Consider the following 23,611-nt stretch of genomic DNA (forward strand, 5'->3'; position numbering starts at 1 on the left):
CTCTCTATCAGAAGCCGAGACTTGTCAACAAGCTACAGCAGCTCCTCCTCTCAGGCGGGTTTGAGCTACGCCAGTGGGCTACCAATGTTCCAGACATCCTCATTGACATGCCATCAGAGCTAAGATCGGAGAGCTGTGAGCTGTGGCTATCACCTGACGGAGCTGATCCAACAGAGCGGGCTCTGGGACTGTTGTGGCACTGTTCATCAGACACTATCACCTACCAGATCCGCCACACTGCAACCTGAAACCACTATGCGCAGCATCTATCGGGTCCTGGCCAGACAATATGACCCAATAGGTTTGCTCATTCCCTACACCACTCGAGCAAAAATAGTGGTGCAGCGTCTATGGGATAAAAGACGAGACTGGGATGACCCACAGCTGCCAGAGGACCTATTGCAGCTGTGGCATGCCTGGGAGAATGAACTGCAACAGCTTTCTTCCATCTCGCTTCCCAGATGCTATGTTCATCCAGAGACAGATGCCTCAACTTGCACCCAAAGCATCCATGTCTTTTCAGATGCGTCAGAGAGAGCATACGGGGCTGTAGCTTATCTTCGCACCGTGGACCAGTCAGGTGAAATCCAAGTTGCATTCCTGGCAGCACGATCCCGAGTCACCCCAGTCCGCCAGCAGTCCATTCCAAGGCTTGAACTCTGTGCTGCTCACGTTGGGGCACAACTCGCTGCCGTCCTGCAAAAGGAACTCACCCTCCAAATCTTCAACATCACCTACTGGTCTGATTCTACTACAGGCCTGAACTGGCTACAGTCACAATCCTGTCGTTATAAGGTGTTTGTAGGTTCTAGAGTTGCGGACATCCAGGAGTTGACAGAGGGCAGTCTTTGGCGATATGTTAGCTCAGGAGATAATCCTGCTGATGACATAACCCGAGGTCTGAAACTGTCACAGCTCATTGGACACAATCGCTGGACTTGTGGACCTTCATTCCTGTGGCAGAATGAATCGTTCTGGCCAAAGTCTCCAGACATCTCCTCATCTGACGACTCAGTTGAACTGCGCAAATCCAACTTCTGTGGACACATATCCATGACCACTGATCCATATCTGCCTGATGCTAGTACCTTCAACAACTTCAGCGAGCTGCTTGAGGCTTCTGTTCAAGCACGTCACGGGGCGGCCACCACCTCGACCCCAACAGCAGATGACTACAAGCAGGCTGAACAGGCGCTCTACAGAAAAGTACAGAAAGACTGTTTCCCAGAGGAATTCGCCCTCTGTCATCCCAGAAACCAGTACCCACAGGCAGCAGATTACTTACCTTGGCCCCTGAGTTCGATCAAGAAACCCAATTGATCCGTGTGGGGGGGCGGCTCCGCAGATGTGATCAACTCTGCCAGGATACTCAGCATCCAGTTGTTCTTGATCCTCATCATCACATCACCAAACTCCTCATCCAGGACTTTGACCGACGGTTGGCACACCCAGGACCTGAGAGAGTTTTTGCTGAGATACGGAGATGTTTCTGGATCCTCCGAGGGAGAGAGGCTGTCCGTAAACATCAGCACAACTGTCCTGAATGCCGGAAATGGCGTAGCAAGCCAGTCACCCCCAAAATGGCTAACCTTCCACCCTCCAGCTTACGGCTCCATCTCCCAGCATTCTATTCTACAGGAGTAGACTTTTTTGGACCGTACATCATAAAGATTGGCAGACGCACTGAGAAACGGTGGGGCATTATATTCAAATGCTTAACCATCCATGCTGTACACCTGGATCTGCTAACTGCTATGGATTCAGACTCGTTCCTGTTGGCACTGCGTCGCTTCATTGCGAGAAGAGGAAAGCCATTTGAGTTGATATCTGACCAAGGTACGAACTTCAAAGGCGGCAGTTCTGAGCTCAAAGAAGCCTTTGAGGCTCTCACTCCAGCTCTGCAGTCACAACTTGCCAGTCAGCAGATTCACTTCAGGTTCAACCCCCCCCATGCACCACATTTTGGTGGTTCCTGGGAGCGTGAGATCCGATCCATCAAGTCTGCCCTACATGCAACCCTTGGATCTCAGAGCGTGACAGAAGAAGTCTTGAGGACACTACTCATCGAGGTGGAAAGTATAGTCAACTCCAAGCCACTGGGCTACACCTCATCAGATGTGGCAGATCCAGATCCAATCACTCCCAATATGCTGCTGATGGGGCGGCCTGATCCATCAACACCACAAGTCATCTATCCAGACACAGACCTCCTCAGCCGTCGTCGATGGAGACAGTGCCAAGCTTTGACAGATCAGTTCTGGATCCACTTTATTAGAGACTATGTGCCCTCCCTCCAAACGCGATCGAAATGGCACCAGGAGACAGAGGATCTGACTGTTGGCACGATCGTCCTTATTGTTGATCAGCAAGTACCACGTGCCCTATGGCCAGTTGGAGAAGTCACTGCAGTCATTCCTAGTGCTGATGGCAGAGTGCGGACTGCACAGGTACAGGTCAGAGAAAAGACATATACGCGGCCTGTAGCTAAGCTTATCAGGCTCCCAGCTCTCCCACAAGATACTCCTGGCTGACCTTCACTGTTTCAACTTTGCTCCACAAAGTTGGGGGCGGCTGTGTACAAAAGGCCATCCACTTGTCATGCGTACTTCGCGCAAACAGACGTTGCCAGGATCTATCAACTTTGCACCAATCACGATCCTCCTTTACCTGTCAATCTTCATTAGTTAGTTAGTATCAGTTCTGCAGCTTCGTGGGCTTTTGTCGGTCTGAGACGGAGAGAGAAGCATGTCGCCACACTTCACTGATGGACAATTTAGCACAGACACTCATGAAGGTTGACTAGGATTGGTGTACTCCCTTGTGTGCGTCCATGAGGATGTGACTATCCATTAGTTTGACAGTCGCTAGTGTTGCTGTAACGAGGCTCCGGTGTTTTTTGATACTTGACGGACATATGCTGGAATAGTGTTATGAACAACTTTTGTCAAAAAAAGTGGCTATAATTTTGTGTGTAATGCACCGCTGTGTCTTCATGCATGCGGAGTTTTCATTTATTTATTTATTTATTTGTTTTATTTGTGGTGTGTTAGCGAGTGTATCCAGCCGACGGTCCATTTAGGGACCGTCGCGCATTTCCTTACCTCACCCTCTGTGTGTAACAGTATGTGAGAGCCTGTTTGAGCTGAGAGACGGCTATTTGTCGACGGTCCCTTACAGTTGACCACTGTATTTGGATCATGTTCTTTGACATAACTTCAGTTTCAGTATCCTATTGATTTCATTCATTTCTGCTTTGGTACTTCATTGTTAATATTTTATATTGAAATGATTGATTTTTGCAGTGGATAATATTGTGTTATTTATACCTATTGTTTGTATTATTGCACGTTTGATTAATAACTAACATGCATGTTGTTTTTCTGGTTTCTCTTTATAGTAACCACACACACACACACACACACTCACATGTACATTTCATGTTATTTTGGGCAACATGCCGTAGTATCGGGTTTTAGTTGCTATTTAGGATTACATGATATAATATGACACTTATGTGCTATTTTGGACGACATGCTATAATATTATGTTTTTTTTATGGTATTTTGGACGAGATACTATGGTGTGAGTTTTGTTATACCTTTTTGGATGATATTTATAGTACGACTTTTTCATGCTACTTTGGATGAAATACTATAGTACGACTTTTTTAAACTCTTTTGATAGACATGATATAGTAAGACTTCTTTATACTAATTGAGATGACATGCTATAGAAATTTCTATGATATTTTGAACATCATTCTACAGTATAACATTTTTAGGATAGTTTGGATGTCATGCTACAGTATGACTTTTTTTAATGGTATTTTGGACGTCATGCTACAGAATGACTTTTTTCACCTATTTGAACAATCTGCTGTAGTATGACTTTTTTCACCTATTTCGGATGCTATGCTGTAGTATGACTATTTTATGCTATTTCAGAGGACATCTTTTAGTATGACTTTTAATGGTATTCGAACGACATGCCAAAGTGTGACTTTTTAATGCTATTTCTGACAACACCATGTTGTCAGAAATAGCATAGTATGACTTTTTTGTACTTTTTGAACAACATGGTTTTAGTATGACTTTTTCATGCTATTTTGAATGACATGCTATAGTATGACTTTTTTAATGCTATTGTGGATGACATGCTATAGTATGACCCTTTTGTTTTTTTGAATGACATGTTTTAGTATGAAAATTGTGCTATTTTGGATGACATGCTATAGTATGCCTCTTTTATGCTATTTAGGGTGACATTTTATAGAATATCTTTATGCTATTTTTCAACGACATAGTATGACTACAGTATGACTTTTTTATGCTACTATGGATGACATGCTACAGTATGACTTTATTCATCTATTTTGGACAACAAGCTATAGCATAGACTTTTTTTATGCTATTTTCGTATGACATGCTATAGTATGTCTTTTTTATGCTATTTTCAATAACATGCCACAGTATGAAATTTTCACCAATTTTGGACCACATGCTATAGTATGACTTTTTAATGCTTTTTTGGACTACATGTTATAGTATGATTTTTTTATAGTATTTTGACAACATGCTATAGTATGAATTTTTGCTATTTCAGATGACATGCTATAGTATGCCTTATTTATGCTTACAAAACCAAACCTAAGACAAACACTCATCTCAACAGAACAAACAGAACAAAACAAAACAGCAGCTGATTGTGTCTGAGCAGGTACTACAATCACCCTGATGTCCTTCAATCAGTCTGGAACAATTCACCACTCAAATCCATTTTAATGGACACCACGACGACCAGGCCATCAGTGCACAACAGACAGTAAACTCAGAGACATGACCATGTGGCAGCCACCAGGCACAAACAAAGAGAAAGGCAGCCTTTATGCCACAGGTGTCTTAAGTAGGCTGCCAATTTAGGGGGGTTGGGAAAGGGGAGGAGCTGACCTACTTTTTGGAGAGGCTGCAGTCTGCAGCCTCTAACTCAGATTCTCTCTGCTACATATAGTATAGCTTTTTTAATGCTATTTTGGATGACATGCTATAGTATGCCTTTTTTATGCTATTTCGGATGATAGCAATAGTCTGATTTTTATATGCTATTGTGGCAGTATAGAGACCTGTGGGTGAGCCTGCCTAATTAGCACCACAGCCAACCACCAGAGGCGCACCCTCCTATAAAAGGGGCCGATCCCTCCCTGCCAGTTCTCTCTCGCAGCTCCTGATGGTGACGTCACTTCCGGGTCAGACTTTTGTGCTTGGACAGGTAACGCGGTTTGTCTGCTCACCTGCTGCTTTCGGCTCATGTGGCCAGGAGCTAATGTTTGTGTGTCATGCAGAGCGGCTGACTTGGGGCTTCCAGAGACTCCTGTGTGTGTGTGTCACCTAGATGGCCTGCTGCGCTAAGTTTCTCTCCCTCTCTGTAAACTGCTAGTCATGACCGTGGCTAACAATTGCATGATTGTAGGTGAACGCCAGTAGCTGCGCGATTCTTTCCCTTTTCCTCTGGTGTGTCATACCCAGCCAACTCTGCTAACCGGTATGTAGCCTCCCGCATTCCTAATTGTTATAAGCACGTGTGAATGTGTAGATGATGATTTGTCGGGTCCTCAGATCCCAGCCGCACAAGAGTGTATGAGCATCAGCTGCCCAACAGTGCGCGAGTGACGTCGGCATCAACTGATCGGGTGCGGCGGGTTTAAAGTGATACATCGCCACAGCTACAGGGGGCCGCTGCTGCTTTGTCTTACCGCTGCTGCTTTGTCTTACCGCTGCTGCTTTGTCTTGCTGCTTGTCTTGCTGCTTTTGACCGCTGCTTCTTTGTCCTTGTTTTAGGTGCTGCTTTTGATGCTATGCTCTCTGTTTTTGCTTTTCCTGTTTTTCTTTGCTTCTGCACCAAGGTTTTAATCACCATTAATTCACCAATTTCAATGTAGTGATTGAATAGTGGGGTTAGATCCCTCCCCACATTTATTTCTTTTGTTTTTGTTCTCATTAGTTACTTATTTAGTTTCTCTGCCTGTTTGCCTAATTTATCTAATTTCTTTGGTTTTGATATTTTGGTTGGGTCGAGGGTTATTCTTTCAGTATTTGTCTTTATTTCTTTCATTTGTGGTTGGTAGTTTGTATTGTTTAGTTTCTGATTTGTATATAAGTTTTGGATATTTCTGTTCGTTGAATTTTGTTGAGACCCCACTAATTTTCTTTTGTTTTCCTCTTTAGTTGCTGAGGTCTGGTGGTGGTGGTGGTGGTGACCTGGTGGCGGGGTCCCCCCCTCCCTTCTCGTGTGCTGTGCTCCCTGGGGTTCTGGGTTTCCTCACAGAGTGTGTGCTGTGTGTGACTGTCACGTGTGTTTGGGTGTTTATATTTTTGGTTGGGGATTCTCCGCATCAGTCAGTAGCCCACGCACCCCGGTAAGCCTAGGCTTTCATTTAGTTCCCCCCGTTGATTTGTCCCTGTGTGAATGGTGTTTTTAGTGTTTTAAATCGATTGTTAAAATAAAGAATGCTTGTTTGAACGGAACCGTGTCTACTCTGCCTTGAGTAAAATGAACTGTGTGCCTTAAAGGTGAAATTGGTTTAAAACTAATTCCTGGGGCGAAACTCCCCAGGTGGCGTTGTTGGCAACAATATAGTTGAAGTGTACAATCTGACCAAAAACTCTTATACTCTCACACCTGTCTCTCGCCACACTATTTTTGACAACATGCTCTAGTATTAGTGTTTCATGCCCTTCTGGACAACATACTATGGTACTTTTTTCATGCTATTTTGGACAACATCTTTTAGTATGACTTTTAATGGTATTTGAACGAAATGCTAAAGTGTGACTTTTTAATGCTATTTCTGATGATGGCTATAGTATGTTGGCTATAGTATTTTGTTCATTTTTGAACAACATGCTGTAGACTGTAGATGCTGTAAACTTTTTTTCAACTATTTTGGAAGACAAGCTATAGTGTGACTTTTTTGTGCTATTTTGGACGACATGCTATACTTTGACTTTTTATCCTTTTTTGAACTACATGCTAAAGTATGGATTTTTTATGCTATTTTGGACGATATACTATAGTATGACTCTTATGCTATTTTAGACAACATGCTATAGTATGACCTTTTTGGTTTTTTTTTGTTTTTTTTGAATGACATGCTATAGTATGACTTTTTGATATTTTGGATGACTTGCTATAATATGCCTTTTTATGCTATTTAGGGCGACATGGGTATAGTATCACTTTTTTTATGGTGTATTGGACGACATGCTTAAGTTCAATGCTATTGCTGACGACAAGTTATATTATAAAAATTGTGCTATTTTGGACGACATGCTATAGTATGACTTTTCTATGCTAATGTGGACGACATGCTATAGTATGACTTTTTATGCTATTTTGAATAACAAGCTATAGTATGACCTTTTTATGCTTTTTTGAATAGTATAAAAATGGCTTTTTTTGTTATTTTGGACAACATGCTATTGTATGACTTTTTTAATGCTTTTTAAACGACATGCTAAAGTGACTTTTTTATTCTCTTTTGAACGACAAGCTATAGTATGACCTCATGTTTTTTCGGATGACATGCTGTCATATGACTATTTTATGCTATTTATGATGACATGCTACTGTATGTCTTTTTTATGCTATTTTGGACGACATGTTACAGTATGCCTTTTTTTATGCTATTTTTGACGATATGCTATAGTATAACTTTTTTTTCCTATTTCAGACAGTTTGTCACCATTTGCCTTAATTATTGAACCTGCGGCACTGTTTTGTGAAGTAGAAAACTTCACCCAACTGTCCATCAGCATGAGGGAGAGTAGATAATTACTGAATTTTCATTTTTGGGTGAACTTTCCCTTCAGATTAAAAGTTGCTTGAGTTAATCAGTCCAGGTCCAAGACTGCAACCAATCACAAAAACTGAGGAGTCAACACAGGCTTTCAAAGTAACAGCAATACTTTATAGAAATGGCACTCATTATTGGTTCTTGTTAAAATTACAGTTTAACCTATTGAAACCTCAGCAAATTGGCTTGATTTCTTTCATATTTATGATAATTCTAAATATATAGAGCCATTTTTCTTCAGTTATAAAAAAAATCTAAATCTACTTCTTTCTTGCAATTTGTGGAACATTTCTTACCAAGTTGCTCATTGCTTTTTCCCATGTTTTTGAAAGAATTTGTACCAATTTGCTTAGGTTTCAAAGCTTTAAATACTTGTGAAAGGTGTCTGAAAGCAGCACAAGAAAAGTGATGACATTCCTGGTTTCAAAGAGTTAAAGTCTTGTGGAGGTTTGACCTGAAGCACCATGTGACATGATCTTACACACAGTCTGCGGACTGGCAGCAGGAGGAACTGCACAACATGTTGTCACACTGCTCGGCTGATCCTCCTCAGCCTTCAGTCACATCTCTCACTGAGAGACGGCTGTGGAGGAAACATTTTGTGAATAAAGTCCTGAATGAGTCATCAGCTCAGCATGAATCCATCTGCTGTCTCCAAGAGGAACTCATCACTGTTGTTGACCTGGGACACACGCAGGTAAGTCAGACTGTCATACAGTTTGCTTCTTGCCCATGATGTTCCATCCTGTCCGACAGGAAGACAGGGACAGTGTCCAGAGGCCAGGCAGTCAGCTAAGACATAGGCATTTTATATCCAAACAGAGAATTAGGGAACACCTGGGGTCCTGTTTGCTTTCTCAGGAAGGTTAGAAGTTCACATGTGCAGCGTTCAGGTCGTCAGCAGAAGAAGTTCCATCATTCTGAGGATCTGACATCACTGCAGCTTTGCTCTCTGAAGAGACATGAAGACACAAGTCATTACCCGGTCGAGAAACAGTCCAGCACAAACACTTAAATAGTAGCTAGTTTTTTTGTTTTGTTTTTTCTAGAGGGCCTCCTGGGGAAATTTGGTGTGTCAAAATTTCATACCCTTTATTCCTGGTGAATTTCCATGCACACATTTCTGGTATAAATGTATTTTTTAGGTGGGGGGAAATAAATTTCAGGTGCCAAGTAACAATTATAAATATGAAAATATAATGAAACATAATGCAGTAAATCTTTAAGGCTTTCTGCATTGCTTTCATATATATCAACACACACGTTGACATGATTTTCCCTTCAGTCTTGCTATTTTGCTTAAAGAAGTAACTTCTTTAAAATTCCATACGACAGCTCTTCATGTCACAGCACAGTAACTCATTAGAATTCATTCATAAACCCCTGGACTGTAGCTCAAGTGTATTTAAGCAAAATTTTTTTCTCATATTCTAAACTTTCTACTTCCTTATAATACATCCATGCTTTCTACACGGTAAAAAAATACTCCCCATATCTGAGATCTCTAAGGAGTTGAGAATAAAGTTGTAATGTTTTGAGGGAAAAAACGTTGTATCCTACAGTCTGCTGTTTAGTCTGACAGACACAGGGTCCTGTCTAAAATTCTCTGGGGCCGACAAAGTTTAGGGAAGTGGCTCTTCAGCAGTACAACACTGACTGCCCCTTTCTCTCTCTCAAGGCATATATACACAAAGGCTGCGGAAGAACACATCAAAGGCTCCCTTTTAAAAGTATTGCTTATGCGCCCTGCAACACCCTCGGAACGCCACCTGGGGTGGTACTGCCCCCTTTGAGAAACACTCCCCTAAAGGAAACTTTCATTTGCTGCAAATCTGACACTCTCTAATAACAATTTAGATTCTTGATTTAGTTCACAGTCGATGAAAAATGAGGCATTTCCCTGTCCACAGTGGCTCGTGTTTAAGTGAAGAGCAACATTCAGAGATATTCCAGGTGAAGACACTAGAGAAACAGGATGGATATACTTTGTTGATGGTACCTGTCTGACTTTGCTCTCCTTCGCCCTTCTTCTTCTTCTTCTTCTTGTCCTTCTTCTCTTTGGGTTTGGTCAGCTGGAGCAGTTTGGTGGGGAGCTGGGACTCCTTCTCTGCTCCCTGAGGCTTAGAGGAGGCTGACGAGGAAAAGGGGTTAAAGCTTTTGCCCATCCTCTTGGATCCAATGCGGAGAAAAGGTTCTTTGGTTGGGGCAGAGGATGAGAGCTCAAACTGCAATGCAGACAAAGAACACTTCTTATAGGACTCATAGCAGCCAACTAAACTGTAACAAACACACTGGTCTGTTCTCCTTCTGTAAATAGGAGGACAATATTTTACCTCTTTTGGCTGCTCTGCTGCTTCATTTGAATCGAGATCCAGAGAGCAAGTGCTGTGGAACATTATGGAGTCCTCAGAGGTGATGGAGGGAATCCGTTGGTTCCTCTGCGGCTGCTCTGACTGTAAAGTATGCAGAGAGACATGAAGCCACAGAGAACTGTACTGTTTTATCTTTAACCCAGTAATAACACCCTTGAGGGAAGTGTTTTTTGTGATTTTATGTAGTGTTATGAAGCACCACAGATCTGGGTGGGGCCTCACAGAGACACAAGGCTGCTGTGGGCTGTAGAGGATGTTCATTCTGGAACCTGTAGCATAAAAAACAAACTCAAAATGGCTAAAACATGAAACTAAGGAGCTGAAACAGAAAACGTAAACATCCCATCTGCTAATATTCAGGTACTTTAATGTGGGATTTCTACTACAGCATATTTACATAGTATTTCCATGCTTTAATGTTCAACAACACATGATTTGTCTCACACGTCTAAATGGACCTGTATTCCCCTTCTGTCTCATACACTTGGTTTTAGTGGTTCTCTGTACAATTTTGAGTCACTTTACTCACTGAGCTGGTAGCTAAAGTATGCTTTGCTGCATCCACAGCAGGACATTGCTTAGCTTCTGTGCCGGTAGATTTATTTTATTAAAGATGTTAACAAAACACAGTTCATAAAATAAGCACAGGTCTCCCATGTTTAACTCTATCTTTATAATGTACAGTTACAACTGAAAATGACAACAGAAATAAACTAGTTTGCCAAATGAAAGTACCTCCCTTCAAAACAGTGGGCAGTTTTCTACCTGTAAGATATTGTTATTGTTAATGCAACTTTATGATGATTTGGTCAATATAGTAAATTTGTGACATCACAAATTCACAGAAGTACTAATATAAAGGCACAGTTTCTGAGTGCAGCCTGTTGACATGTCTCTGTGGACAGACAGCTTTGATACTTTCACAATTTTTACATACAGCCCCTTCACCTGCTTCATGATAAAAAAGAAATGGAAAACTGACTTTTTAAAATATGGAACCTTTAAGTTAAACCACACTGTCATAAATAAGTTTAGATTTTTATGTTATGAACCTGTTTTGAGTATGTAAAAATGCCAAAGAGCTGAAACACAATGATGTGTCACGTAATTTTCTTTTTTAAAAATGGTTCACATAATATTGGTATGAAAAAAAGATCGTTCACGAACTGTTATCAAAGTATTTGAACTGTTTGAATGACCCTCAGTTCATTCATTGTATGGATCATTGATATCATGTCATTTATCAATAATGTCTCCTATGCGAATTATTTTACCCTTTACAAGGCAAACCCACCAGTTATCCCATACAGAGGAGTCTCTCTGCTTACTGGGACGGACTGTCCAGTCAGCCTCAACCACTGTGAGAGGTATGTCATCTGTCTGTTCCCATGAGGTCGTCCTGCTGCAGGGATGGTAATTAGGCTTAAGTGGAGCCACTAAAGCTTTGTGCATCCTTGCCAAGCCAAGATACAAATCAGCATTTGCTCGCTGTCTTATTCATTTCCCTTCATTTTTACAGTTGATCAGTCGATCAATCAATCAGTGAGGATCTGTCACTACTGGAGTTTTATTTTTATAGCTCCTTCACTATTAATGACACTGTATCCACATTATGATAGTGTGTGTGTGTGTGTGTGTGTGTGTGTGTGTGTGTGTGTGTGATCACAGTGACCACAGAGCAGAAACATGAGCAGTCAGCTGACTGAACCAACGTTTTATCCACATTATCTAAAGCACAGCCCTCACAACACAAACAGCTGTGAGTAATAAAGTAGGGAGTGAAGCTGTAAACCAACTGATGTTTACAGACAGTTTGGCAATAATTTCACTGCTCATCTTCATTTTCTCTTCCAGATAACTGTGTCAGAGTTGGAGGTTTGTTTCCAGTCAGTCTCATCACTTCATTTCTCTTCAGAATGTCTCTCTGTTCTTATTTAACACAGTCATATTTTGGCAAGAACTACATTGAAACGCAGACACTTCCCCCAGAAGCTGTTATCCTGCATGGCCTGTGATTTTTACCTGTCAATTTCACAATCACATTCTTTATAAACTCCTACTGGGGACAATGTGCTGAAAGAGACAGGCTCTGTAATTAGCAGAATATTATCAGAAGTTCACTGTGCACCACACAGCTGTTTTTGGATGAAAAAAGCTTCTTAAAGAGTCCTGTGAGCTCAGCTGGACATGAGCAAAGCTCCACACATTGGGCCTTGTGCAAAAAACAATATACAAGCAAATTTTCTCTTGTTTTTGTTCCTATCCACTGTTTGCTCTTATTTTGTTTTTAGCCACTGATTTTGGGAATTTACCATTGTTTTCTTACTTTGTTCTTCTCTGAGATGAAAGAAAATTGTGGTGGTTTTGTTCTGTCTAGGAGTGCTTTTTATTGTGTATCTGTGTGCTTGTTTTGTCTTCTTGTTCTGCTGTGTTCCAGGGGCTGGGCGTGGCTTCTGGGTGCTGGAGCTCACGGCTCACTTCCTCACCTGCTCCTCATCAGTGATCAACCTGCAGCATATATACCGCGGCTTCTCTCCTGTTCGTTGCCAGATTGTCTTTCCACCTTACCCTTGGTATATTGGCCAAATCTCATGAGTATTTTTTCCTGTGTTTCTCGAGACCGCTACTACTTTGAGATTTTTTGCGCTTATGGTATTTCTATGCTTGTTTCAGTACCTGCCGCCTCAGCGCCCAGCCCCCACCACCTTTGTGTTTGGAACCTCATCGCTCACCTGCACGGATCTGCAGCACTTCACCAGCCCCACCATTCCCTCCAGCTTCTCCAGCCCTCACCACCCACCTTGCCGCTCCATTCCTCCAAGCCACTCCAGCCTCCTCCGCCATCTCAGCCACAGGACCCATTCCCTCAACACCATTCCCTTCATTCATTCCTTGCGCACATAAAAATCATCGTTATATGATTTAACCCCTTGTCTGTGTTTGCTCTTGCTCCTCTCGTTTATTATACTCCGTACCGCAACAAAAATGTTATGACTAGTCTCACCAACATCAACAACATCGTTTTCACAGTCCACAAACTATTGCCCAGCCCAAAGAAAAATACGTTTTATTTTACATTTAAAACATTTAAAAATGCATGGATATAATTTAATTAAATGAATATAATTTAATGAAATTAAGATAATGTTTTAGATTAATTATAATGACTGGATTATTAAATTCCAGAGCTAAAGAAATACAACTAAACTTAGTCCACTGATACCAGTTCCTGTAATTTCAGTTACTGTGCGTACCTCTACTGACCAGAGCTAGAATGTAACTATGTACATTTACTCAAGTACTGTACTTAATTACAAATCTGAGGAACTTTTGTTACTTCATTTATTTTAATCTCATGCCATTTTCCACTTCTTCTCCACTACACTTTAGAGAGTCATATACTCTCTACTCCACTGCTCTATCTCTAGTTCTGTTACGTTTTTTTTGCCAGTAATCATATGAAAACAAACAAGATCAGTGGAAAAGATTTGTTGATTAATTAGAAAATATTTTTATAATTGTTTAAATCATTTTTCATGCAAACAGTATTATTATTCAAACTAACAAGAACAGTGGAAAAGATTTGTTGCTTAATTATATAGCTATTTTTATTATTTTGATTAATTTCATGTATTTAAAGTACATTTAATACTACTTTAAAACTTTTAGTATACTATTTTTAGTATACTACTGATATTTTAGTAGTAACAGAGTGTTATGAGTACTTTTACTAAGGATAAGTAAAGAATTTCAGTTCTTCTCAACCACTGCTGCTGACACAGCAAATGTTCTGTCAGTGGGATTTTGATTTTCTTGACACTGAAAAATCACCTTTACTTTAAGTTTATTTCACACTATGTCGATTTCACCACTGTTGCAGTTGCACTGTAGCCTTTGTTTGGTGTTATATTTTCAGTCTTGTTCATGTGTCAGAGTCTTTGCACATGGCACAAAACCTGCAATTACACAGCGTTTAGGGGGTGTTACCTGTGCTAACAGGTGACTTATGATCAGTGGGATTTATCATTGAACACACCTGGTCAAAGTAGATTTGGATGATTAAGAACATTTGTGCATCTGAAATTGAGTTCTCTTATGTTTTCTCTTAGCAGAAAATTCAGAGAAAATATAAAAGAAATTTAAGAGAATGTTACTGCATGAGGCCCAGTGTCAACCAGCAGCAGCTTTGATCAGACGGAGGACCAAAGGGAGCTGCGTTGTGGAGCAGAGGAGCTGCACCTCTGCTCTGAATACGGCATCAGGCTAACATGACAGTCCCCCTGATTTCAGCCCAGATAACATTCAAGGCTTCATTAGCAGGTGTGCATCATCGGTACACCTTCACTCTGAGTGACTCTCACCTTTTCTCTCCTCATGGCTTCCAGTCTGTCCGTGTCTGTCCTGAGAGCCTCCGTATCTCTCTCCAGCCTCCGCTGCGCCTCCCTTAGCCTCTCCAGCTCTCTCTGGTACTCCTCTTTCTTCCTCTGTAGCTTTTCTCTTTCCTCCATCAGCTCCTGACGCCTCCTGCCGGTCTGCTCCTCCTCCACCCTGAGCCTCTCCTGCCGCTCTGCCATATCTTTCTCCTTCAGCTCCCATAGCTTCTCTGTTCTCCTCTTTTCCTCCTGGTATGCCGCCTGCTGTTTCTAAAACAAGGCACACAGGTATGCAGGTATTGTGTTGAATGTAAGACTATAAATGCTTGTGCTACTGAATTCAAACACAGACCAAATCTGGCCCCCGATAGGGTGCCAGGTGGCCCCCCAACCATTTCCTAATTGACACTAAAACAAATTGATTCACTCTGAGAATTGTTTTTGCCAGAGTTCATACAATAGCATCAAAATAGAGCTTCTTGATCAAAAAAAGTGCCAGTAGAGGATGCCACACACACACCGTAGACACACAGACCCTGATGTCCTAAAATCCTAAAAACATGTATGGGGCTGCTGTGATTTGCCTCCGGCCTCCTGTCATTTTGAAAAAGCAGCCCCTAAGCAAAGCAAGTTGAGTATCCCTGCTCTAATGTCTCAGATCACTGAAGCCATGCTTCATTCTGTGGGAGACTAATGAGGAGGCAGAGGTGAAAGTGAACCTGCAGTGTGGCTGCCTCCTGTCGCTGTCTCTCCACACTCCTGTGTTTCTCCTGCTCCATGACGGACGGGGTGCACAAAGAGGAGGAGGATGAGAGTGAGGAGGAGGACGAGTGTCTGGAGGAACTGGAATTGAGCCGGTCGTTCAGGGTCTGCCGCTGGTCCTGAATGAACGAGTCCTGCTGAGCCACCACAGCCTGGAAACAGGAGGAGGTGATGAGGGGTTGTACACACAGCTGTATATGGTGTGTATGTGTGATGTGGGGGGGGGGGGGGGGGGGGGTACCTGCAGTGAAATCAGCAGCTGGTGAAGATGGCTCACACTGTGCTGCACCTGCTGGAGTAACATGGCGTTACAATCACATGGAGGACTCAGAAATTACAGTTCGAGCTATTTTAGGACTCACCAGTCATTTGACATGGACAAGTTTGTCATCCTAGATGAGTATATTGTCTCCCTCTGCTATTATATTTTTAAGATCTCATTAATACAGATATTTGGTTCCTGATTTCTGCAAACAATGATGCCAGCAACTGTGTTCAACTTTCACTCTAACGTGATATTATCATGTAGAGCTTTTCAACACTCACGGGACAATTCTTGCTTTGTTTATGTCAAAAACAGCAAAGCTGGACAGTCAGTTCAATTTTATTTATAAAGCCCATTATCACAAATCACAGTTTGCCTCAGAGGGCTCTACAGCATACAATATCCCTCTGTCCTTAGACCCTCACAGCGACTAAGGAGAAACTCACCAAAAGAACCCTTTTATGGGAAAAAAAACAGTGTGGACACAGACAGTGAGGACAGACAGCAGTGAAGATGGAGCAATGGTGAGGACAGCCAATTGTAGACTGAAACAGAACAAAGAAATAAGAGTACACTCTTCACAGTAATGTGTTTTGGTAAATGAGAAAATACGTTTGTTTTGAAGCCTTTAAAAAATATCACACTTGGACTACCACATATTTTACCTACAGTGGTTGGTGCCATATTTACTGTGAATAAGTTGTGACATTATATCAATAGGTAAATATTGGTCTCACAGTGGGCTGGTAGTGCAACTTTACTCCAAGCATCAAAAAGTTCAAGTTGTCTTTACGACAGCCACTGCTGTCAGTAGCCCCCCAATAAAAACAACAGACAACATATGAAAACAAAAACAGCACTACTAAGTGTGAGCATGTATCACCAAGTGTTTGAGTTTTTCAGAGTTGCATGTTTGCGCTTTTCTTTTCAAGTAACCAAAAAAGCACGAAAGGACACTGTTTTTGTTACATGTGGGATGGAAACAAAAATCTGTCATAGGTTTGATTTTATTGAGGTGTGCAGTATTCATCCAAAGTGCCAGCACCTTATCCTGATCAGATTTTATAATCATCAACCATAAACACCATCTCTACATTCAGGAACAGACTTAAGACTTTCCTCTTAAAACTTTCCTCTTTTCAACCTTAAAAATTTCACTTCTTAAACAACATTTAAGAAAAATGACAGTAAAGTTACCTTGTACCTTTGATAAAGCTCATAGTTAAGGCTGGCTCAGGCTTACCTTGAACCAGCCCCTAGTTAGGTTGACATAGACCTAGTGTGCCGGGGGACTTCCTATGGTACACTGAGCTCCTCTTTTAAGTCAAGTCAAGTCAATTTTATTTATAGAGCCCATTATCACAAAACATGGTTTGCCTCAGAGGGCTTTACAGTGTACGAAATCCCTAAGCCCTTTGACCCTCACATCACCCAAAGAAAAACTCCCGAAAAAGAACCCCTGTAACGGGGGGAAAAAAAGGAAACCTCAGGAAGAGCCTTAATGAACCTACCTATTAATAGTTAAATAATAGTCTAACCATTGGCTGCCTGGTAGTGCAGCTTTATTTTAAGCATTAACAAGTTACAAAATCTTTACAACAGCCGACAATCAACAGTCAATCCAACCTGTCTTTATGACAGCTACTGCTGTGATGATGCTAACAAGCCAAAGCAGTAAAACTGTGTTTGTGATTGTAGCACGCCATTAACCCTGCAGTGAGTGTTAGCAACAGGCCAGCAGGTGAGGCAGCCACACACACTTACCTCATTGTTTCTCTTCAGCAACATCTGTAAGCTTGCAGTGACTCCCTGAGGCAAGCACGCACAAACACACACACATACAAACTTCATATTAACATTTTAAGCACATACAGTAAAGCCTCTTTTCCACTGCACAGAAAACTCGCTAACACCTACTAACAATCAGCATTCACACCTGCATCAAAAGACTCTGCAATAGTAATGGGTATTTGTCGCCTGTGGCAATGATGGAAACACAACACCTGGCTGAACACACCAATTGTAGCAGCTTATTCTGTGAGATACATTACGCACTGCCTCTACATATCATCTATCTCCTTCAAGCAGAGCTCAAACACCGATCCAAAGTAGTCTGCACTGAGTTTGAAAGAGATTCTGAATAAGAAAAAAAGATAAGTGACCAGAGCAAGATTTTGTCAGCCACGCATGCTGCTCTCTACTGTTAATTTGTTCTCTGGCCTGTTTTTTAATGTAAAATGTGACATACCAAAAAAAAAAAGAGAGAAAAAAAACCCACACACAGAGAGGCATAATTGTCTGCTGCAGAGCCGTGTACACAGCTGTGCGCTACTGGCAGTGGGAAAGCAGGCTGTAGCTAATGTGGTGGAAAAGGGGTATAACATAATGCTGAAAGCAGCAAGTGTAGATCTGTGAACAGCAGAGATGTTGGACAGGCACAGATGTGAATTTGCTTGGCTGAGTCTGGAAACTCAACAGCAACTCAAGAGGGACAAACAACTGGCCTATAGAACACTGTTACACTACAATCTACAGTAAGGTTAGAAAGCTACCTAGTTAATGTTTGCCTAATTAACAGTTTAGAACAGCTGTAAAGCAGAGTGATACATGAAGAGTTAAAAGTCTCAGTCATGTTGTACTGTATATCAGCACTCATGGAATGCCTCTCGACCAATCAAATTGCTTGGTCGGAACTCACTGGCGTATAATTCATCACGTCCACACATTCTATAGTAATAAACATCTGTGTCTTCCAGACAGTGCTGATTTAAATAACAATAAAACTATGAGTTCCTTGTTTAACAAATCATTTGGCTCAACAGTTTTGATAAACACACAGTGTTCATCTGTAAGAACATATTCATAAGGAAAATAGCAGAGGTGAATAAGCTCACAGGTGAATGTGTTCAGAGTTTCTCAGTTAACCAGATATTCCACTGAAGTGAAGAGCAGCTTTTGGCCTCAGGCTGTGTTTATCAGCCACAGTCTGTGACATTCATTTTTAGAAGAGATCCATGAACAAAGTGCACACATAAATAATGAAAACACAAAGATAACACACATACACACCTTCTTCAACATGCTGTCTGACTCAGTCCTGCGGAGGTCTAGCAGTTCATCCCCCTCTTCCTTCTCTCCATCTGAGGACAGAAGAGAGAAGAGGAGTGAAGGGACTGAAGGGCTGTAAAGGATAATTAGGTTTGTCAGCTGGGGGATGTCATGCTCTCAGAATAAAATGAGTCCTCAGGAACCTGAAACAATGAGTGATGACTGAGATCTGCCTGTAGTAACCCTGCTGTCAGCTGGAGCAGCAAAACAGAATGACTGCTGACCAAAAGACACATGAGCCTTTACTTTCCTAAATGTGTGTCCCTGTGCATGTGTGTATGGCTCTTACTCTTGCTGCTGCTCATCTGGTGACTGTCAAAGCCTCCGAATGTCTCAGCTCTTCTGGGCAGACACACTGTGCCTGCACCGCCCCCTGTCAGCCCCCCTGGTGCACTGTAGCCCGCTCCACCAACACCGTTGTGGACCAAACCGTGAAGCCTCTCCACTGGAGACAGGGAGACAGAGAGATGGAACATGTGATACATGAAACAAACATTTCACCATGATAGAAGCATTGAATTCTGCTCACCTTCCCTCAGGGCATCCTTTATGATTGGCTCCCCCTTTGTGACATCATCAGGTGTGGCCACGAATAACATCTGCTCCCTGACTGGTGGATTAGTATCATCAGAGCTGGGATTACAGTCAGCCAGGTCTCTGAAGATGTGGACCTTCTCCTCCAATAAACTGATGATCTGCTCGTCTTTCCTCCGTAGAAGCTCTGGAATAAAACGCACGTTCATGTATTAGTGACATGAATGCAAGGACACTGGACAATTACAAAAGAATACTACACAATATGTGAGTGCTCACCTCGAATCTCTTTCGCTCTGTTCTCCTGCTGCCTCCTGTCTTCTTCTGTCTCACTGGGAACTCCCTCATCCTCATCTTTCTGCCTATCAACACACACATACAGCCTCAGTGTGAAGTTCAAATATCATCTGACAAGATTTATTCTCTGTCCGAACAAATTAAGGACCTCTTTAAAAAACAGCAGTTGAATTGTGACAGTAAAATAACTTTTCCACTGCTTCAGTGCTTCATGTCAGAGTTGGGTGTATGCTGAAGAAGTCAGACATCTTGAAAGAGTTCAGTGCAACCTTTCAGTCCAGTGTGGTTTATTCTTTATAAATATGACACATTTCAGTCAATTTTTTCAATCAAATCAATTGTTTTATTTTTGTTATTAGGGTGCCTGCATGGCTGTAATGGCTGTAAAATGGACCAGTTTAACAGGGACATTTCCATTAAATTCAACTGCCTCCATAGAGCTGAACCAAGAGGAGAGGGGGGAGAGGAGGGGTGCAGTTGGGCCATTAATCACTATGGCAACGGACACTTACACACACAGAGAGACATCCTGGTGCGTGCGTGACTTTTCAATGTAAAGTGATGCCTGGCCCTGCCCATCATTGGCCTTTGTGGCCCCTCAAGTGGAGACGGCCCTTAATTGGCCCTTGTGGCCAATTGAAGATGCCGGTTAGTAATTATAGATTGGCCCCTGTGGCCCCTCAGGTGGAGATTTACCATGGCAACAGGCACTTACACACACACACACAGAGTGCCATCCTGGTGTGTGCGTGACTTCTTCAATACAAAGATGCCATTTAGTGATGCCTGGCCCACTTGTCCACTAGTCATTGATGGTAAACTGACCCTTTATATTGCCATCATTGGCCCTTATGGCCCCTCAGGTGGAGAGGGCCCTTAATTAGCCCTTGTGGCCAACTGAAGATGCCGGTTGGTAATGGGTCCATTCATGGGTTCTCCGAAGGAGGGGCCACAAGTGGGCCATTGATTGGCCCCTGTGGTCCGTCAGGTGGAGGGATCTAGGGTTGACTGTCAACGTGTTTACACTGTGCTTCAGTAACATCAAATCCCTGCATAGCATGCCTTTCACGTTGAAAGCAAAGTTTTACATTTTGAATTTTTCTTGAAAAGCTGAAGCCTGCTGTTTACTATACGACTGACAGTTATACAGTACTCAAACATGACAACAGTTTGAACTGATCATATTGTGAATATACAAAGATACATGTTACTGCTCTTTTCAAACACTACAGGTGTAAACACACCTCTAAAAGCACCATTAATGATATCTCTGTATCAAAGACCTGCCAAGAATGAATGAATGAATCAATCAATGAGTACATCCTGTTCCTGTGTTTTTAATTTGCTCATCCCACAGAAAGACACACAGAAAAACAAAGCAGTAAATAAAAGTGATTATTCCACTTAAAAGAATTTGGAAATAGTTTGTAACATAATGACTGTGTGTGACTGTGTGAGACTGTGTGTGTGTGTTCTCACATGCAGTGCATGGTGTCCTGTATGATGTCCCTCCATGTGTTGCGCTCCTCCTTGCTGCTGGCCAACACCTCCACCATCTCTGGTCTTTCTGTACCAGCTGTGATCAGAAAGAGACCTGCAGGAGACACAACATTAGTCAGCTCAGTCTTCATTTACCCAATTCACTGACTCATAACAACAGTCACATTAGTTTGTATCATACTGTCTGAAAATCCAGCCTAAACACATGAGCTAGTATAGTAGCTAGTTAGTAGTATAGTAAGTGTTGTTATGGTTGAAATACATGGAACACTGACATTCAGTAACCCTGATTACATTATAAGTATTTGTCTCAGTCTATGAGATTAGCATGTTGCCTAGCCTCTTAGCCAGCTTGGTAGTTTCAAACTACGTAGGTGTGTGTGTGTGTTTCAGCAGCCAGGCTTCACTGCCTGCTTCAGCTCCAGCCACACTTGACCTCTTTGAACATTTCTGATTAGCCAAGAGTTGAGCAAAGTCAGGCACTGCCAAGCTGGCAACAGTCTACTGAGCTTCAAAAAGTTACCTCTTAACCCTTTGGATGATGTCAAAGAGACTACGTTCCTTATTCTACAGTCCATCATTTTTACATGCTTGCTCCTTTTTTCTCTGCACTCTGTGTAAAACAAAATCTGTTCCAAAATGGTTCAAATTAATATGTCACTGTACAAGAGTCAATGTGAAGTGACAGAGCAACTTTATAGCTGGTACTTTTCACATTAAAGTAAATCAATCCATCCATGCATCCTGTGGTTAAAGAAACCCAGTAATTAATTCATTGCCAGCCTGTAGCCTTCATGCTCACAAAACTCTGTGTATCTGTATATCCAACTGCGTTATCACCTGGCTATATTCAGTATGCACACAGTGACGCTGCAGCAACAACACACGGCAAAGACAGAGTGTGTGTGGCAGGTAAAAGAGCTCTGCTCGGCCTGATGCGTCGCATCTGTGCCCCTTGTATTTTAGCTGCTATGTTGTGTTTAGAAAGCAAAGAAGAAGAACTTACCTCGCTCTTCATTGGCCACTTCTCTGACTATTAGATTCTGTAAGGAGATGACTGTAGAGCGATGGTCCTGGGGACAGAGAGTTTCACATCTGACTGGATCTTTATGAGCACATATATGGATAGACTGAGCAGATATTGTATTTCTAAATCAATACAACAAAATAGGTTTTACTATCTGCTACTTACCAATGAGGCAAAGACATATTTCTGATCTTTCTCCTGAAGAAACACCAACACATCAGACAGGAGCATGGCCTGAACATCTGCAACACAAACAAACATAGATGACTGCATCATACTGACTGCTGTCTGAGACTGCAACAAAGACACTGCTTTACAACTGTTTCTTTTTCTCTCTGCAGAACAAAACTCTGAATGCATGAGGACCTTTGAGTCGTCCAGCAGAGTTTTTCAGCTGCAGTGCTCCATCATGCAGCAGCTTCCTTCCTCTGATTAGGTCCTCTTTGGCAAACATCTGACCACTCTTCATCCTCATGATGGACTTACTGTCAGTGCGACTGTAGATCATAAAGACAAGACATCCAGAGAAGAGAAACTGAAGAAGCATTTGATGGCTGTTTTGTACAGTATGGTGCTGTTATGAGCCAGCACAATGTATGTTTATTCTCAAATTTGTTCGTTATCTTATTTTTTTAATGTGATGAATTGGACATTTGACTGTGCAGGTATTCCATTAAACAGTAACTATTAGACAGGCTTCTATCATTCCTATAATATCTGTTATCTTAAAAACATTTGAAAATATGCAACAGTTGGCAGGAGGAAAAGAAAATAGAAAATAAGAAAAAATAAATCAATTTTGTCAAAAAATGTGTGGACTGGTTACACATTAAAGGGTGTATATCTGTTCTTGAGCTTTTGATTGTACCACATGGTCTTCATGGACTTGATGGGCATTTTGGCCTTACATGTTGAACTAAGTGTTAAGTATTTTTTATTGAGGACGATACCAGACTTATCTAGGGAGCTTATGCTCATCAAGGGGACTAGGCCACTAATTCACCTCTATGGTGCTAACACTTATTTAGGCTGCTAACACTCTTCTGGGCTGCTAACAGTAATCCAGTTAGCAAATGCTCATCATGGGTGCTAGGGTGCTAAGAGTCGTCTAGGGCGCTAACAAATGTCTGGGGCACTCATACTCATCTAGGATGCAAACACTCCTCTAGGGTGCTAACACTTATTTAGGCTGCTAATACTCATCTACGGTGCTACCACATATCACTTATCTGGGGAGCTAATGCTTGTCTAGGGCGCTAACACTTGTCTAAGGTGCTAACACTTATTTAGAGTTCTAACACTCGTCTATGGTGTTAACGCTTATCTAAGGCGCTAACACTTGTCTCGGGTCCGAACACTCCTTTAGGGTGCTACAACTCATTTAACGTGCTAACACTCATGGATAGAGTGCTAACACTCCCCTAGGGTGCTACAACTCATTTAACACTCCTCTAGGGTGCTAATGCTTGTCCAGGGCTTCCAGGGTTTGGCTGCCTGTATGGATTAGCATAAAATAAGCACTGG

At 41.9% G+C, this 23,611-nt stretch overlaps 1 protein-coding gene and 1 long non-coding RNA gene across 7 annotated transcripts in view; one reads left to right on the forward strand and one right to left on the reverse strand.

The window, feature by feature from the left end:
* Positions 1-8,209: 8,209 nt before the first annotated feature.
* Positions 8,210-23,611, reverse strand: part of akap13 (A-kinase anchoring protein 13) — a 75,289-nt gene continuing 59,887 nt past the window's right edge. For 3 of the 6 annotated variants that reach the window (XM_042496485.1, XM_042496483.1, XM_042496489.1), the window contains 15 exons: positions 22,454-22,584; positions 22,253-22,329; positions 22,067-22,133; positions 21,040-21,154; positions 19,543-19,625; positions 19,259-19,450; positions 19,019-19,174; positions 18,691-18,761; positions 17,386-17,430; positions 15,598-15,648; positions 15,314-15,508; positions 14,583-14,864; positions 10,183-10,302; positions 9,849-10,074; positions 8,210-8,801 (listed from right to left, as the gene is read on the reverse strand). In XM_042496485.1, coding sequence (XP_042352419.1) covers positions 8,716-8,801; positions 9,849-10,074; positions 10,183-10,302; positions 14,583-14,864; positions 15,314-15,508; positions 15,598-15,648; positions 17,386-17,430; positions 18,691-18,761; positions 19,019-19,174; positions 19,259-19,450; positions 19,543-19,625; positions 21,040-21,154; positions 22,067-22,133; positions 22,253-22,329; positions 22,454-22,584 — 1,897 coding nt within the window. In that variant the 3' untranslated portion in view covers positions 8,210-8,715. The remainder of the gene's footprint in view (positions 8,802-9,848; positions 10,075-10,182; positions 10,303-14,582; positions 14,865-15,313; positions 15,509-15,597; positions 15,649-17,385; positions 17,431-18,690; positions 18,762-19,018; positions 19,175-19,258; positions 19,451-19,542; positions 19,626-21,039; positions 21,155-22,066; positions 22,134-22,252; positions 22,330-22,453; positions 22,585-23,611) is intronic. The other 3 variants (XM_042496484.1, XM_042496487.1, XM_042496486.1) reach the window with 3 other exon arrangements.
* Positions 10,310-13,190, forward strand: LOC121950472. The gene is made up of 2 exons (XR_006106324.1): positions 10,310-12,794; positions 12,895-13,190. It is a non-coding gene; the product is annotated as an uncharacterized LOC121950472 (long non-coding RNA).

This window comes from Plectropomus leopardus, chromosome 11 (genome assembly GCF_008729295.1).
Source record: "Plectropomus leopardus isolate mb chromosome 11, YSFRI_Pleo_2.0, whole genome shotgun sequence".
NCBI lineage: Eukaryota > Metazoa > Chordata > Actinopteri > Perciformes > Serranidae > Plectropomus > Plectropomus leopardus.